The 16,090-nt window shown below is 40.2% G+C and overlaps 2 protein-coding genes across 5 annotated transcripts; both read right to left on the reverse strand.

The window, feature by feature from the left end:
• Nucleotides 1–1,399: 1,399 nt before the first annotated feature.
• Nucleotides 1,400–10,017, reverse strand: LOC113020541 (hemicentin-2-like). Of its 4 annotated transcripts, XM_026164596.1 has the most exons (10): nt 9,590–10,017; nt 7,334–7,609; nt 7,187–7,237; nt 6,917–7,023; nt 6,546–6,809; nt 3,533–6,304; nt 2,718–2,984; nt 2,298–2,630; nt 1,957–2,211; nt 1,400–1,874 (listed from the first exon to the last, which is right to left on the reverse strand). In XM_026164596.1, exons 6-10 carry the CDS (start codon nt 3,582–3,584, stop codon nt 1,867–1,869), a joined length of 915 nt encoding a protein of 304 aa, XP_026020381.1. In that variant the 5' UTR covers nt 3,585–6,304; nt 6,546–6,809; nt 6,917–7,023; nt 7,187–7,237; nt 7,334–7,609; nt 9,590–10,017; the 3' UTR covers nt 1,400–1,866. The 4 variants fall into 4 exon arrangements, 2 of the variants coding, with proteins under 2 accessions (XP_026020381.1, XP_026020380.1); XR_003272205.1 differs by having other exon boundaries at nt 6,917–7,237; nt 9,590–9,947; XR_003272206.1 differs by lacking the exon at nt 9,590–10,017 and adding an exon at nt 9,435–9,558 and having other exon boundaries at nt 6,917–7,237.
• Nucleotides 10,018–10,623: 606 nt separating this feature from the next.
• LOC113020004 (intercellular adhesion molecule 1-like) lies at nt 10,624–15,700 on the reverse strand. The gene is made up of 4 exons (XM_026163675.1): nt 14,923–15,700; nt 14,506–14,826; nt 13,867–14,019; nt 10,624–11,155 (listed from the first exon to the last, which is right to left on the reverse strand). The coding sequence occupies exons 1-3, from the start codon at nt 15,251–15,253 to the stop codon at nt 13,874–13,876; spliced, it is 798 nt and encodes a 265-aa protein (XP_026019460.1). The 5' UTR covers nt 15,254–15,700; the 3' UTR covers nt 10,624–11,155; nt 13,867–13,873.
• Nucleotides 15,701–16,090: the final 390 nt, after the last annotated feature.

The following is a 16,090-nucleotide window of genomic DNA, read 5'->3' on the forward strand; positions in this document are numbered from 1 at the left end:
AGTGTTTTGATCATGTGAGTCTTCAACAACCAATCACCTCCTAAGATCAATGACTGTAGAAGTATAACCACGCCATCTCGCGGTGAGAAGTCGTAGTGACCCAGTGACAGAGGGAAAATGATGCAATGGCAGCTGTTTGAATATTGTGAAAAGTTGTGTTTTTTTGGTATAGCTTTAAAAAGGTAAACACGTATGTATTCTGCATTAATTTCAAACACAGTGAAATAAACTTTTTTTTTAGGTTAATTTAGAGTGTTTTATAGCTTGTGAAAATCAGTGTCTCAGATATTAGATTATTTTCACAAGTTTGATTAAATTAATGTTATTACAGCATGAATACTGTTCATCTCCTGGGCATGCCACGTGCAATCGCAATTATGGGGGAAGGCTGCTGACTTGGCACTTGTCCAGACAGCGATCAATGACGCTGTTCACAAAGGGAGAAAGGCAGAGAAAGTCATTGGTGAAAAGGAATGGGCTGAGCGTGGTGCCAGTGCATCAAGAGCAAACACTGACTTTTCCTAAATCAGAGATGAACCAGATTTACTTTTTAGTTTTGGAAATCAAAGTCCTAGAGCGTGGAGGAAGAGTGGAGAGGCACAGAATCCAAGGTCTGTGATGTGGTTGGTTCACCATGTTTTATAAAGTGCAATGTCAGTGCAGCTGTCTACCAAGAGCTTATAGAGCACTTCATACTTCCACCTGCTGATAAACCTTATTTCCTTTTTCAGCAGGACTTAGATCCTGCCCAGAGTCTCAAAACTACTACCAGATTTGCTGCCTGGGTTATTAATGTGCTTAATTGGCCAGTCAACTTGCCAGAACTGAATCCGGTAGAGTGGGGGTGGGTAATTGCCCAGCCCTGCCACAGAGAGGCTGTGCAGGGTATTGTCAAGCTGAGAAGCACCCAACACAAAAATAAACACGAGCTGAAGGTGGCTATTAAAGCAATGGCTTAAATAACTCCTCAGGAGTGCTGCAGGCTGATCGGCTGCATCACGCTGCTCTGCAATCATGCAGCAGTTCACGGTAAAGGAGCCCAGACTAAGTATTGAGTGTACAGATGAACATACTTTTGATAAGTTGGATATTTCTGTATTGTAAATCTTTGTTTCATTAATATAAGACAATATCTCAAATAAGAATTTGAGAAATTGGCTTCTGATTTCCATGAGCTCCAAGTCATAATCTTTAAAATTAGAACAAAATAGAATATGTAATTTTACTTAAAATGAATATAGGAAATTATAAAGGTTACCTTTAATATGAATTCTATCTATATGTTCTAAGTTCTGCATGATTCATTTAAGCTTCATCTGGATTGGACAGACTACTGTAAATTATGTGTTAGTATTCTTAGTATTTTTTTCCTTTGGAAAGATGTTTGATTAAAGGTGGCTTGTTGGTCCATGAAAGAAGTTTATTACAATTCATTTATTAAACTTGTATTGATAAAGATGAGAAAACAAAGACGTCATATTTACAGCCATGTCCTGGTGCTAGTCATACTGCTATGATGAGTAGCTACACTTCTGTAGTGTTACAAGATAGTTTCATTAATAGGAAAAAAGGGCCTATCCAAATATAAATTAGACACAGAATGTCTCATAAAATGTGAACTACATCCTAAAACAACACTGACAAATTAAATGGTAATTACCAAGCACAGCATATTCAGGTCTGTTTCTCTGTGTGAACTAATTCTGGATGATAAGAAGATCGTCTCATAAATATGCACCTCCATCGCCAGAGTAGCAAATGTGAAAGTAAAAAAACAAAAACACCAGAAATAAAAACTGTAAAAAAGATAAACTTCTCGCTGTGTTTCTGATGTGGTCGTCCAACCCCCTCTCCACAGTGGTTGTTTCAAACGCCTAGGTGAAAGCAAAAGAAGATACAAGTTAGGCTGCAGCATGCACAGACAGGTTGCGCATGTGCCTCATTTCTCTCTTCTACCTTTGGTCTTTGCCTTGACAATGAACTGCTTGCTTTTCTTTTCCAGTGTATTGGATGCAGTGCAGGTGTAGGTCCCTGGGAGCAGCGAGGAGGAGGTAACAGTTGCTTCATTCTCCACCCTCTCCTGCATGGGAACGGAAGATTGCCAGCTGTATATTGGGGTGGGGTTTCCTGTTGCAGTGCAGTTTAATATGATCTCACCCCCCAGTATAGAATCCAAAATCTCTGGTTCAGGACTCAGGAATGTCGGGGGAACTAAAGAGAAAGTTACACATATCATTTCTCACTGTATCGAGCATGCAGGAACTTGCTTTAAGAATGAGAAGAGCTTAGTGACTCACAATAAACAGAAGCATTGAGAGGTTCTGAGGAAACAGTGGGAGGTGGCTGTGGTCCCTCTGGCCCAAGCTCCAGCTCTGCAACACACTTATACTGCACTCCGTTCTCAGCTTTAGTTGGTGTGATAACAAGGATAGAGGATACTTGGACAGGTGAGGAAGAGGTGAGATCAGAGAAGGAGTGGTTATAAACCTCAGTCTGCCCTCTGTACCACCTCAGGCTGAGATACTGAACGGGAGCAATATTCTGAACTTCGCAGAGCAGCTGGTACTCTTTCCCTGCCACCATGGGGCCGGTGTGGTTCACCTGTCTGATGGAGACACTGTCTGGAGTTTCTAAATGAATAACACACAGGGTTCAGGTCAATCAAAAAAGGGCTCGGTTGAGAAATCAATCTTAACAACAGCTTTTAAACAACTCACTGTAGAGCACGAGGTTGAGCTTCTCCTCGCATTGTTTCGGAGCTGTGAAAAACACCCCATAACAGATGGGCTCCTCTATCCAGTCAATGAGACTGTCCACCTTCCACTGGACAGACCGGTCCTCTTGTGTATGTGAAGCACTGATGGCTGACTCCCAGCCCAGGACACGGACAGGGCGTGCAGCCTCGCAGCTGACAGACACTGACTCCCCAAAGCCCACCACGACCCTGGACGGCTTGAGGATTAGGGAGCAGCCTTCACCTGACACTAAGATACACAGCAGTGATATCTCTCACTGTTTTTCTGTCATCATCATCACAATGCATATTCATATTTACATGAAAAAGCCGTAACTACTTGCACATTATGTAACCCTGTTACAACACACTCACAAGTAATCAAGCAGGAATTGTCTAATACTTTCAAAGTTTACAAGTGTGCATTGCTAATAGGGGATTTATAGCTATACTACTAATAAGTCACATGTGCTATGACAGCAGAATTAAACTGACCTACTTACAGGGCGTCACCCACATTATATCTTGGCTGCAACCTAATAAGCATCCAGCATGCAACCACACATCTTATTCTTTAGGGCCTTTCATCACTTGAGTAAATAACAGTCTTGGCATGAAGACAAATATTTTTGTCAGCACAAAACTGGCTGCTCTAATTCTTCGAGCTCGCCTTTAGATTTATTTCACAGAAGTTACTGATCATTCTAACCCGGATTTACTTACTAGCATTTCCATAAGACCAAACGTCATCTACAACCCAAAGAAGTGAAAAGAAACACCTCTGCGACAAAATCTTACCTGAACAAAATGTGCAAAGCAAAAGAATCCATGTGAGAAAGTTGTTTCCCATGTTATTTTCTGCACCGAGCCGTGGATTAACAGACTAGAGAAAGAGAACTCCAACTTGAAAGACCTTGGCAACCCTGCAGGGAATTATGTTGGAACAAAAGTTCCCTCCCAGCTGACTTTGGGGGGCGATGGAGGGGGTGAAAGGGAAAGAGGGAAATGTAACAGGTTGCAGGCCTCTGAAAAACAGCATAACACTTACTGCACTGCAGTAATCTTAGAAGCAAGTATGCAGGATATTAAAAGCCTGCAGAGACATCGAAGTATATGCAGAACTAAAATGCCACTAATATAGGATGAATACATCTGTCTAGTTCCTCTGCCCCCTACCCCTATTTTCCAACATCCAGCTTGAAATCTGAGTAGAATAAAATGTAAACACCAAACTTTCATTCCTTAATTTTTGAGTCATGTGAGTCTCCTAGAACACAGAGGTGAAAGCATATCAACCTGACCCACATTTTCTCTTTCCTTTCAGTGTCACTCTCTGTGAAGAAACGCTTGTTTTCCCTTCGTCTTGCATGCTTGCCTCCTATTGCTCCTGACCTCCATGCTTTGTGAAATCCCAGCAGGCAGCAGTGCTGGTCTTGTGCAGGATGTAGCTTGTAAGACTCCCAACTGTGACCAGAATGCTACGCAGCCTATCAGCTTTGACCACAACTGCAGTGCAAGGGAGCGAGTAATCGAACGCTTTATGGTGTATTTATGGACAGCACAGCTGGGAATCTCAACTTACACATTGCAGTATGAGCTCAGTTCACTTGCAGCTTTGAATATGCTCTTCCCTCTAAAAGTTCTCTATCGAAACACGTTAATGTTGTGCGTTTGCTCATTTGAAAAATCTTGTTTTTTTTTTCTTTAAGTCCATGACTAATTGAGCACTGGTGGCTGTGCCAGGTTGTTAGGGCAACACAGAGCATACAGAAACAGTATTTGAACAGTGACAGAGAAGGAAAAAAACATGGTTTCATAAGAAATATGTTTATATTGGCAACAGTAGTCTGGATCACAAATGATCTTCTTTACATTCACTTTTTAAAGAACTAATTAGTATGGCAGAGTGAACATTGTAAAATGTAGCCAGACTCAAAGACCGAGAGTGAGAAAGAAAACTGGTTTGACTTTGCCTCGTCTCCTGAATTGTTTAATTCAGGATTTACAATCACACACATGTAGTTTCTTAAAAACATGTCACTGGTACAATTAGACAAACTCTGGTAAAATGCAGACTCAGTAAAACAACTGTTGTGTCATGTGAAAAGTTGGCGCAATACTTGATAAACTCTATCAGTCTATTCAGTGCAAAAATTATGAAGCGATCCGAAAGACTTACCAGTGCATACAGAAATCGAATTTTACAAAAAAGGAGAAAGAAATATGAATAATTTATGCATATCCTAAAAATGAATACTTAAAAAAAGTAATTACTACATTGTGCTCTCAAGTAATTCCATAAAAAGTACTTCCAAAGCATTTACATGTTTAGATGAGTAGAAACAAAATGAATATATAAAATGCTGACATAGAATTGCTAATTTTGCTTTAAAAAAATGAGTTTTATGCAAATATTTAATGTACTTCTTGATGAATTGTTATTTTTTTTTAAAGACACACAAGAGGTCTACAATTCAGATGAGGCAACAATTGCTGTTAAATAGTACCTAATTATCAAGTCATATGAACAATAAAAACAATATTTTTTAACACAATTACTAGATGAGAAATATAACCCAAAAGCACAACCGCACAAAAAGCTGAGAAATCCACTCTGACCATATATAGCTGTATCAACGTATTACAGCAATTGTGTCCAAAATATATGCTCTGTTTAATTCCTCTGATACGACCTTTGTCTTCATTTGTAGTTTTGCATGGACAGGATATAGTGGCTTCATCGGAGCTTTGCTGCAGCACGAAGCTGATAATCAGCACAGAACAAACCATACAGTATGTGTGAAAGCCATAAAACCAAAATGATGAGCTAGAAAAAGAGCGCCTGTTAGGTGTTAATTCCCCTGAGTCCAACATCAGCTTGATTCATTAAATGAGTTTATGTGCATTCAAGTAACCATCTCGACATCAGCTACAGACTTGTGAAAATGTGCAGGAGAGAGGAAAACATCACATCCATATGCAAAAAGGTTTGAATTATCCTGATTAAAACTGAAACAGGAAGTATTTGTGTAGTAAAGATTTCCAAATAAGGCCAGCAAGCACATCATGCTTCCAAAATAAGACTGTAGTGGGGATGAAATCTAATTATTTATCTGTTGCATTTTTATACACAGACTTGTAAAGGTTACTGCAGTGCATTTAAACGCATTTCCTGTATTATATATGTTTGTTAGGGCAGCAATCTTGATTAGTGGAGCTTTAGAGATAGCTGACAAGATAATACATTTTTAAAGCCACAGCTTTGAGCAGAAGAACACCCACAGAGCATGCAGAGCAGACATGTCCTTTGTCCATTAAGAGACATGTTACAGAATTTTTGGGTCCAAGCACCAAATAAGATCATTAACAAAAATAAAAATAATAGCCATGCAAATCTGAATTTAAAAAAAAGTCTGCCTTATACTGGTCTTGAGGGAGTTCCTGGTTGATAGCCGCCTTTGTTGAAAGAGAACGTTCCATTAGGTGTCACAAAATATGCACCAACAATGAGGAGCAAAACTCCGACGGCCACACCCACTCCCACCATGACTCCAAAGGTTGTTCGAGACCCTGTGGGAGATGGGAAATGTTGTTACATTGTTGCTCTCAACTTATCTGCTCAGACTTTCTGCTCTGTCTGTAATAAACCCCACATCCCAAAATAAAAATGAAAACAAAGAACAAAGCGATTAAAATCCCAGCAGTGGTCCCAGGATGACTACCTAATGGAGAATCACAGCACAAAATATTATAGACAATAAGAACGTATAACGAGATACAAAATGTCATGAAGTAACTAATGAGAACTTACTTGGAGCTTCGCTGATATTGAAATATTTGATCACATTGCCTTGGTTACTATAGGCTGTGCATGTATAGACCCCTGGAAGCTCAAACGGTAGGGTCAGAATTGGCTCAATCACTTCTTCTTTGTCATGCCATTCTTTTGTGAATTTTGGGAATTCCCAGTGGTATAATGGTGGAGGGTTTCCTTTAGCGTTACAATTTAAAGTCATATTTTCACCAACTGTCATTTCCAGAGTCTCATTTCCAGCCTTGGTGTAGGTTGGTGGGTCTGAGGACATGCATGCAAATAAAATACAGACAAATGTGAAATAAATTAGAAAATAAAATACAAGGAAAATCTTCTGATGTTTGATTAAGATCAAGTTAAAAGCTCACAGAGTACAGTCACTCTATGCGACATTGAGCGCATCATGGCAGGACCTTGTTCTCCTGGCCACAAGTTTAGTTTTGCTTCACACCAGATCTCAGCTCCATCATCATCTCTATGAGCAGTCAGAGTGAGGACAGATGACTTACTGACAGGAGATGGACTGGACTCAATAAATGTCTCAGAATTTAAGATCTTATTTCCTTTGTGCCAAAGCACAGAGAGATTTCTTGCTGGTGCAACATTAACAATGTCACACTGTATGGCAAACTTTTCACCTTCTTTCACTGTAGTTGAATTCTGTCTCAATGACACACTGTCTGGCATTTCTGCAAGTAGAAGAAATAAAATGAATTAATGTCATTCACTGTTCAAATACTAAAACACCTTTTCTGGAAATATATGAGACAGTTAAGGCTACTTACTATAAATAGTGACTGGTAAAATCTCTGTACACTGATCACCATCATGGAGATTTACATAACACATTGGCCCTAACTCCCACACTGGCACAGAGTCAATTTTAAAGTCAAGAAAAGTGACACCCTTGGTATTGTCCCTTCCGCCATATGGAGACTCCCAGCCCATTCCTTCAGTCTGGTTAGATAGTGAAGTGCACTTGGCTGATAAGGCGTCTCCAAATTTCACCACAACTCTAGAGGGACTCATTTGTAATGGACAGGAGGCACTTGCAGGGTTTCCTAGAGAAGAAGAAGAAGACTTAAGTTTATGGCAACATTTACTCTGATGTTCTACTAAGCATTACGGTCCTGTTAGTACTCTGGCCTCGTTCAGAGGACTTAAGACTCCGTGCTGAAAAGATGAGCCATTCAATATCTGAACACAAACACTAAACAACTCTCGCCCAATTAGTATTTGAAAGCCAAGCTACTCCAGGATAGCCAGAAAGATTATTGTATTAAAAAATTATCAATTTCATACTCTTCAGCTCTCCAGATGAAAGTTTATTGAGGACCTTTTTTTTTTAAATTTCATAAAGATTTGATATTTTGATTTAAAGACTTCTAATCTCTCCTCCATGCCTGCTTCATGCCCTGGGGGACAGGGCTATGGGTCTCTACATCCTCTAGCAGACCATTACATGGGGAAATCTTTTGAATACAAGCGCGCTGATCCACACAGGTGTGCACACGGGTGTCCACTGTTCATAGACATAAACTACACCTTTATTGGCTGCTATTTCCAAGCACATTGTGCGCTGTCGGTCCTACGTGCTGCACAACAACATTCAATATTTAGTATTTACTGCTGTTTACACTTAGCTAGATTAACGTGATGGTGTTGTGTTTAGTATGTTACTCTGTTTTTTTTGCTTGTTTTCTCTTCTTTTTCTCTCAACAGGTGATCCAGGAGATTTTTTTTTCTCTTCTTTCTCTTTTTAAGTGCCCTCTCTCACTGTCCCTATTCCTTTCTGTTTTTCTTTTCCTTCATCTTTCTTTCTCCCTTTCCTATCCCTCAGTCATGTCTGTCCCGTCTGTAACAACTGAAAATAAAATAAAATAAATAATAACAACAAAGGTCGATCAAACGGACCAAAGGCCGTGATGATCCATTTCGCAAAGTAAATCCATTGGGTATCCTTGTTGGTCTTCAGACAACAATTCTGACGGCTAAAGAACCAAATGGGACAGGCAAAAAAAAGGACTTCTAATCTAAAAGGCATATCCCCCCAAGAAAGGAGATCAGGCAGTATCTAAAGCATAACTGGTACCACAAGTTTGTTGCAGAGTTACTTCATCTTACATCATTATACCTCCAGCCGATAAATGAATCCATTTCAGAAGCAAAATATCCACTGGAAACTTTATTCAAGTAATTTAAAGTATTGTCTGGGGTCAGTATCAGAGACTAAGATTTAACCAGCCTTACTCAGTGACATGACTCATATTTCTCTTGCAAAGAAGTTGATGTCTGATAATAATTCATTGCTTTGTTATGGAAACTGCAAATTTTCCTCCTTGTTCCTTAAAGAAATCTCCTCATAAAATTAGCAAGAAATCTGCCCCTTCTGTAAAGAAACAGATCTCTGAGAAAAGCTGGTCTGTCTAGTAGCGCCATAAATCATGTTTCAAAGTTGTTGTTTTTTTCTGGGTTCCCACAAGATAATGAAATATGGAGATGCAAGTTTATGTAGACACATAGAGTACAATTTCTATTCATATCTATTTTTGCTTCACTGAATGTAACCCCCCTCCCTACTTTTGTTTCTGGTAGCACTTTCTTTTCATTTTGTTGGTGGTGACGGGGGTCGGACTTGATTGGATTTGAGGGGTTCTAACTTTTTTGTTGTTTAGTTTACAGTGGTTGATACAAATGTTACTATATTTCTTCTTGGTCATTTAGTTTCTCTTTCATACATCTCCAGGAATAACAGCTCAGACACTGACCTGATAAAATACACAAACTTGGGTCAATGATTTACAAGCTGTGTTTAGTCGAGAAGATCTAACAACACAGAGATTAAAACTGAAATTCACGATTATAAGAAAGAAAACAAATACAAACCCGGTCACGGACAGTAGGACAGCATGTTTATACAGTCCACGAACAGAGCTGATATGTATCAAACAATGGGCGTAGGCTTTCTCGAAGCTGCAGCGATCAATTCATAAAGACACAATATGGTAGCTTTATGTAACAAAGAAAGAAAACAAGCTCACCTGTACACGCGATTAATAAACCGAAGAAGAAGAAGGACCACACCATGGTTTCAGCAAACAGGGAAACACGCTCACAAAGAAAAGAAAAATAAATTAGATCCGGCTGAATAAACTTAGTCAAGCACCCGTGTCCCTCCTCCTGCTGCTCCTGTACCCACAAGCTGTGACCAAACCCTAAACCTGTAAAGGAAAAAAAATCCGAAACCAAAAGTAGTCAGGCAGCAACTATCCCGACAGTCACACGATTACCTCACCAAGCGTCCCGTCTTCTGCTCGCTCTGAAGCGACATTGTGAGTTAAAGGAACAGTTCGAAGTTATTGTTCAACCTCTTACTTAATAAATTAAACATTTGATTTACTTTTGAAGAAAACCTTCAAAAGTTTGCAGTATAGCAACTAGTTTCATTTAACCTTAGCTCAACCTTTAGTTTCAGCTAATTACTCAATTAAACCCCCCTCCTCCAAGACTTCAGCATTTAATCGTCAATTTTAAAGCATGTAAATGATAAATGTGTATGCAGTTTTTATACAACCAAGTCGCAAGGCTTAAAACTTCGTCTTTTCATACTGGGTAGAAATGTCTAATAGCAATATTCCCGACTGCACTTGAAGGCGTCCATACCTGTAAACCTGTTGGATTCTCCCACAGCACCCTCCCGAGGACAGACTCCAACAAAACACTGAAAATTCAGGTGCTGTTGTTTCATGTGCGCCAAATGTTCCCGAAATAAGCAAACAGTTTATGCCTTTTATAGAGATATCAAATCTGTGTGCAGGACAGAGCAGAGTTTTTCCATATGCCTTGTATCTGTGCAGCAGGCTGAGACAAAACTATATTGTGCTCCTACTGATTTAAATACAATGGTATGCTTATATGGTTAGGTTACTGAGTTTGTATCTAAGCCTACAATTTTCCTTTCGATTTTAATTTTGCTCATAACAACAACCAAAGAAAACAGCTATTCTGAATTACTGGCAAAGAGGTTTACAACCTTGTATATTTTATGTTCCTTTATTACACTAATAACTGCTGTTTACATGCATATGAATAGCAACAAGATGTTTAATAAGAAAATACACTTTTGCCTAAGTGACAAATATTTACAGCACATACAAACAAATACAAATATGTTATAAAGTTCTCCTCAGCCTTCACACGAAGAACTTGAACTCCATTAACCCTTCAATAATTCGGATTATTAACACATCAGTGTGCGGTTTATTTTCAACAATAAGTTATTCAGGCTTTACTGTTTCTCATAAATAAATATAAACTTTTGGATTTACATCAAATATTAAACTGAATATACAGAGACATTCAATACGACATATATGGAAGACTGAAGTTAAATAATAAAACTGCGGTGCGCACTGCTGGCAGGACAGGTGATAAGGAAAGGCAGTTTATAAATGCTTTGCATTTCCTGTGAGTTTAACAGTGCTGTAATTTATTATTGTATTTTTTTCTGTAGCCATTCAGAGGTGCACATGCTGGTCTGTTCTGGATTTGCTGCACAATCCAATCATGCTTGAGGTTCAGGGCTGCATATTCTCTTTCAGGATTTTCTGTTAAGAGAGCAGAATTCATTGTTCAGTAAATTGTAAGTTGTGCACGTCTTTAAGCAGCAAAGCAGCCCCAGATTATTACACTACCACCACCATGTTTGACTGGTGGTATGATGTCCTTTAAATGGACTGCTGCGATGGATGTAACGGGACGCAAGTTCAACTTTTGTCTAGCTAGTCCACAGAAGACGGGCCATCTGAGCCTTTGTGTTCTTTTTGGTCAGCAGTGATTTTTAAACTTGGAACTTTCCAATGAAGCTATTTTTTGCCCACTCTTTTTCTTATTATTGAATCGTGAACTCTGACCTCAACTGAGACAAGTGAGACCTGCAGTTCTTTAGATGCTTCTCTGGGTTATTTTATGACCTCTGGATGAGATTTTGATGTTGATGCACTCTTGGAGTAATTTTGGTAGGTTCAACAATTTCTGGGAAGGTTCGCCACTATTCCAAGTTTTCTCCATTTGTGGCTCTCTCTGTGGTTGACTGGATCCCATACCATCATATATACCATAATTTAAAAATAGCATTTTTCATTTACTCAGGTTATCTTTGTCTAATGTTAACATTTATTTTATGATCTGAAACATTCAAGTGTAACAAAAATACAAAAAGCTAAGAATTCAAGAAAAGGGTAAATACCTTTTCACTACACTGTATTTAACAAAAACTAAATCAAAATGGATAAGCAAATTAGTGAAAACAATGGAAAAAAAAGCCATGTGATTCAATGGGTAGTAGAACCACCTTCAGTAGCAACAAGACCAGTTCACTCAAATAACCATCCTGACATCAGCTACAGACATGCAAATACAATGGAAAACTTTGCCTAAAACTGAAACAGAAAATAACTGCGTGGAAAAGGTGTCCAAAAAAAGTCCAGGAAGCAGTGAGTCATGCCTCCATAATAAGCCTGACACATTTTCTGTACCACAAATATGTGTTAGGGCAGCAGTCTTGATTAGTGGAGCTTTAGAGATAGCTGACAAGATAATGCATTTTTTTTTTTTTTGGCCTGTCCCGTTTGGCTCTTTTGCATCAGAATTGTTGTCTAAAGGCAAAGAAAGATGCCCAACGGATTTACTTTACCAAACTGACCATCCCAGCCTTGCCGTAATGGTCCATTTGATTCACCTTTTATTGTTTATTTTATTTTCACTTACTGAATACGGGACAGACTTGACTGGGGGAAAGAAGGGGAGAAAGAAAGAGGGAAAGAGAAACAGCTGAGAAGAGGGACGGGGGAGAAGGGCAAAAGACAAAAACCAACAGAACGGGCAGAGAAAAAAAAATGCATATATCAATCACCTGGATCACCTGCTGAGAAAGAAAAAAGAAAGCAAGCAGAAGAGAACAAGAGTAATAGAATAAACAACATCACAATGATATATGGGAATATGACAGTAAATACTAAATGTTAAACATTATTGTGCAGCACATAAGATCAACAGAACACAGTGTGCTTTGAGGTAGGAGCCAAAAAGGGTGTAGTTTGTGGGTGTGATCACCCGTGTGTACACCTGTGAGCATGGACGCGCTTGTTTTTTGTTTTTTAAAAGGTTCCTTCATGTAATAATCTGCTAGAGGGTGTGGGGGGGCCACAGCCCTGTCCTCCAGGGCATGAAGCAGGTGTGGAGGAGATCAAAACTCCAGACATCCAGAGGCCCCCAGAACACAAGAGACCAAGGAAGACCAACAGAGGGGCAGCTGCGCCACTGTCCCGGAAAGAGCTGAGGAGAGTCCCAGATGAGGGCTCACTCAGCAGCCGCGGAGCAGAAGCCAGGGGGAGTTGCAGTGACGCAACTCCCCCTGAGCCCTCCCCGTGAGCTCCGCCGGCAGCCAGCTGCGCCTGAGTGACCGAGCCCCAGGCCGAGAGGCCGGGGGCACCCCACCTCCGAAGTGGCCCGAGCGAGCCCCAGGCTCCAGGCCCCGATAAGCGGCCGCCAAGGAGTGAGCTGGTGTGTACCTGGACGCCCATCCCCGGACACAAAGAACCACCAACGCACCGATATCTGAGGGGGTCCGCCACTGGCAGGGGAAGTGGTGGTAGGGGGAGATAGGCCTCCAAACCTTGGAGGGCCTGAGATGTCCCCAGAGAGGTGGCGCCTGACACCCAATCTGACATATAGACACAGACATACAGGCACACACAGACACAAACATCCATTCCCACCCTCATGCTCTCATATGCACTTACTCCACACTCAACCAACGTGGAGACAGACATAAAGAGACGTTGTACACACGATCACACTCCCCAAGCGTACTCTACAAACCGGGTCTAGGTGCCCCCGCCCCTGGAGGGGGGAACTGCACCCAGACCCAGGTGGTGTTTCCCTTTTCCCTGCGGTGGGGGGAGGCAGACCGCCCCGACTCCGCAGCAGCAGGAAGGCTCCATACTCCAGACCGCAGTTGGACGGCCAACTCCTCCTCCTAGCCCCCCTGCTCCAGCAGGTCGCAGAGAATGGGGGTGAGAGAAGACTCCAAACCTCCCTCCACCCGCTCATTGTAGTGTTGATGCATGTGTGTTTTAAGGTGCATTTTTAAAGCTACAGCTTTGAACAGAAGAACACCCACAGAGCACGCAGAGCAGACATGTCCGTCGGCCATCAACAGACATGTTACAGATGTTTTCTCCAAACACCAAATAAAATAATTAGAAATAATAATAATAGCAGAGATGTGCATTTTTATAAGAAGATAAAAGTTTACCTTATACTCATCCTGAGGGAGTTCCTGGTTGATAGCCACAATTGTGGAAAGAGATTGTGCCATTGGGTGTCACATAATATGCAACAGCAATGAGGAGCAAAACTCCAATGGCCACACCTATTGCCAGCTTGACTCCAAAGGTTGTTCGAGCCCCTGTGGGAGATGGGAAATGTGTTAACATTGTCGCTCTCAGCTCATCTACTCAGTCTTTCTGCTCTGTCTGTAATAAACTATCTTGTGTGGACTGAATCTGGGTGTTGTGTGCTCTGTGGTTGCCATCACTCCTTTGGGCCAAAGGTGCTACTGTGTAACGGGTACAATGAGGAGGAGAGAGAAGAAGTGAAGTGAGTGTGATGTAAACAGTTTGATGGACATTAAAGTGTGCCTAAAAACGAGCCATTGTCTCCAGTGTTATATACAAACACAACAAACTACACATCCCTAAAACAAACACCAAAACAATTAAAATCCCAGCACTGGTCCCATGACGACTACTCAATGGAGAATCACAGCACAAAATATTATGACAATAAAAAAAGTATAACGAAATAAGAAATGTTATGAATGTATCAGAATACAGAGATGAACAGAGAAAAACTTCAAGAAATGAAAATACAATTACAAGTGATGAAAACTCACTGAGTACAGTCACACTATGTGACTTTGAGCGCATCATGGCAGGACCTTGTTCTCCTGGCCACAAGTTTAGTTTTGCTTCACACCAGATCTCAGCTCCATCATCATCTCCATGAGCAGTCAGAGTGAGGACAGATGACTTACTCACGGGAGATGGACTGGAGTCATCAAATGTCTCAGAATTTAAGATCTTATTTCCTTTGTGCCAAAGCATAGAGAGATTTCTTGCTGGTGCAACATTAACAATGTCACACTGTATGGCAAACTGTTCACCTTCTTTCACTGTAGTTGAATTTTGTCTCAATGACACACTGTCTGGCATTTCTGCAAGTAGAAGAAATAAAATGAATTAATGTCATTCAGTGTTCTAATATTAAAACACCTTTCTAGGAAATATATGAGAAAGTTAAGGCTACTTACTATAAACAGTGACCGGTAACACTTTTGTACACTGATCACCATCACGGGAATTCATATAACACATTGCTTCTATCTCCCACGCTGGCACAGAGTCAATTGAAAAGAGAAGAGAAGTGACACCCTGGGTAAGGTCCAATCCTCCATATGGAGACTCCCAGCCCATTCCATCAATCTGGTCAGATAGTGAGGTGCAGTTGGCTGAAAAGGAGCCTTCAAGTCTCACCACAACTCTAGGGGGACTAATTTGTAATGGACAGGAGGCACTTGCAGGGTTTCCTAGAGAAGAAGTAGACTTAAGTTTGGCATATGGCACAAACAGCGATGTATACATGGCTGGTACTCAGTTCAGGGGACTGAAGAATCTCCACTTAAAGGATGAGCCACTCAATATTTTAAAACAAAAAACTGATATTTCAACACCTTTTCCCAAATCACAACATACCCAACACTACTTTCTTTCCTCTCACTTGACTTTGTGCATTAACACTTGAACCTGTTGTCATTCTAGTAAAAAAAAACCATTAGACAACTAAAACTACAGTCATCCTCTTTAACGCCCCAGACAGAAAGTTTTAAAGGAGTCTTTTTTCATTTTCATGAAAACAGAATATGTTGGTTTTAAAAACCTCTTAAAAAGCCACTAAGCATCAAACTACACTGGAATACTAGATTTTCCTTAGGACTGTGGATCAGACAGTATCTACAGCATAACAGGTGCCACAAACAGAGGCTATTTATTTTTTTTTACACCAAAATACATCAATTTTAGAAGCTTAAAACTATCTACTCATGACATCAGAAATATGCCCAATCTAATGAACAACATTACATGAATTAGATGAACAATAATGAAAGCTGGTCTAATTAGTATAGCCCCATAAATCAAGTTTTAAGATGCTTTGTGGGACCATGCTTTGTTTCTCCTGTAGATGATAATGTGGTTTATAGGAAGGAGAAAAAAAGCCGTTTAGTAGAAAAGAAAATATTTTATGAACAGAAGATTCTTGTTTGTCACTTGGTAACTCTGTCATACCTTTCAAGGAATTACAAGTTTAACAGGTTTCACAAGTATGCTGTATCATTTACAAGTTTCGCTTAACCTACAGAATCACACGAAAACTGAAACTAAACCCATCAAGCGAAATAAAGCAAATATCAAATATAAAAA

This window comes from Astatotilapia calliptera, chromosome 4 (genome assembly GCF_900246225.1).
Source record: "Astatotilapia calliptera chromosome 4, fAstCal1.2, whole genome shotgun sequence".
Classification (NCBI taxonomy): domain Eukaryota; kingdom Metazoa; phylum Chordata; class Actinopteri; order Cichliformes; family Cichlidae; genus Astatotilapia; species Astatotilapia calliptera.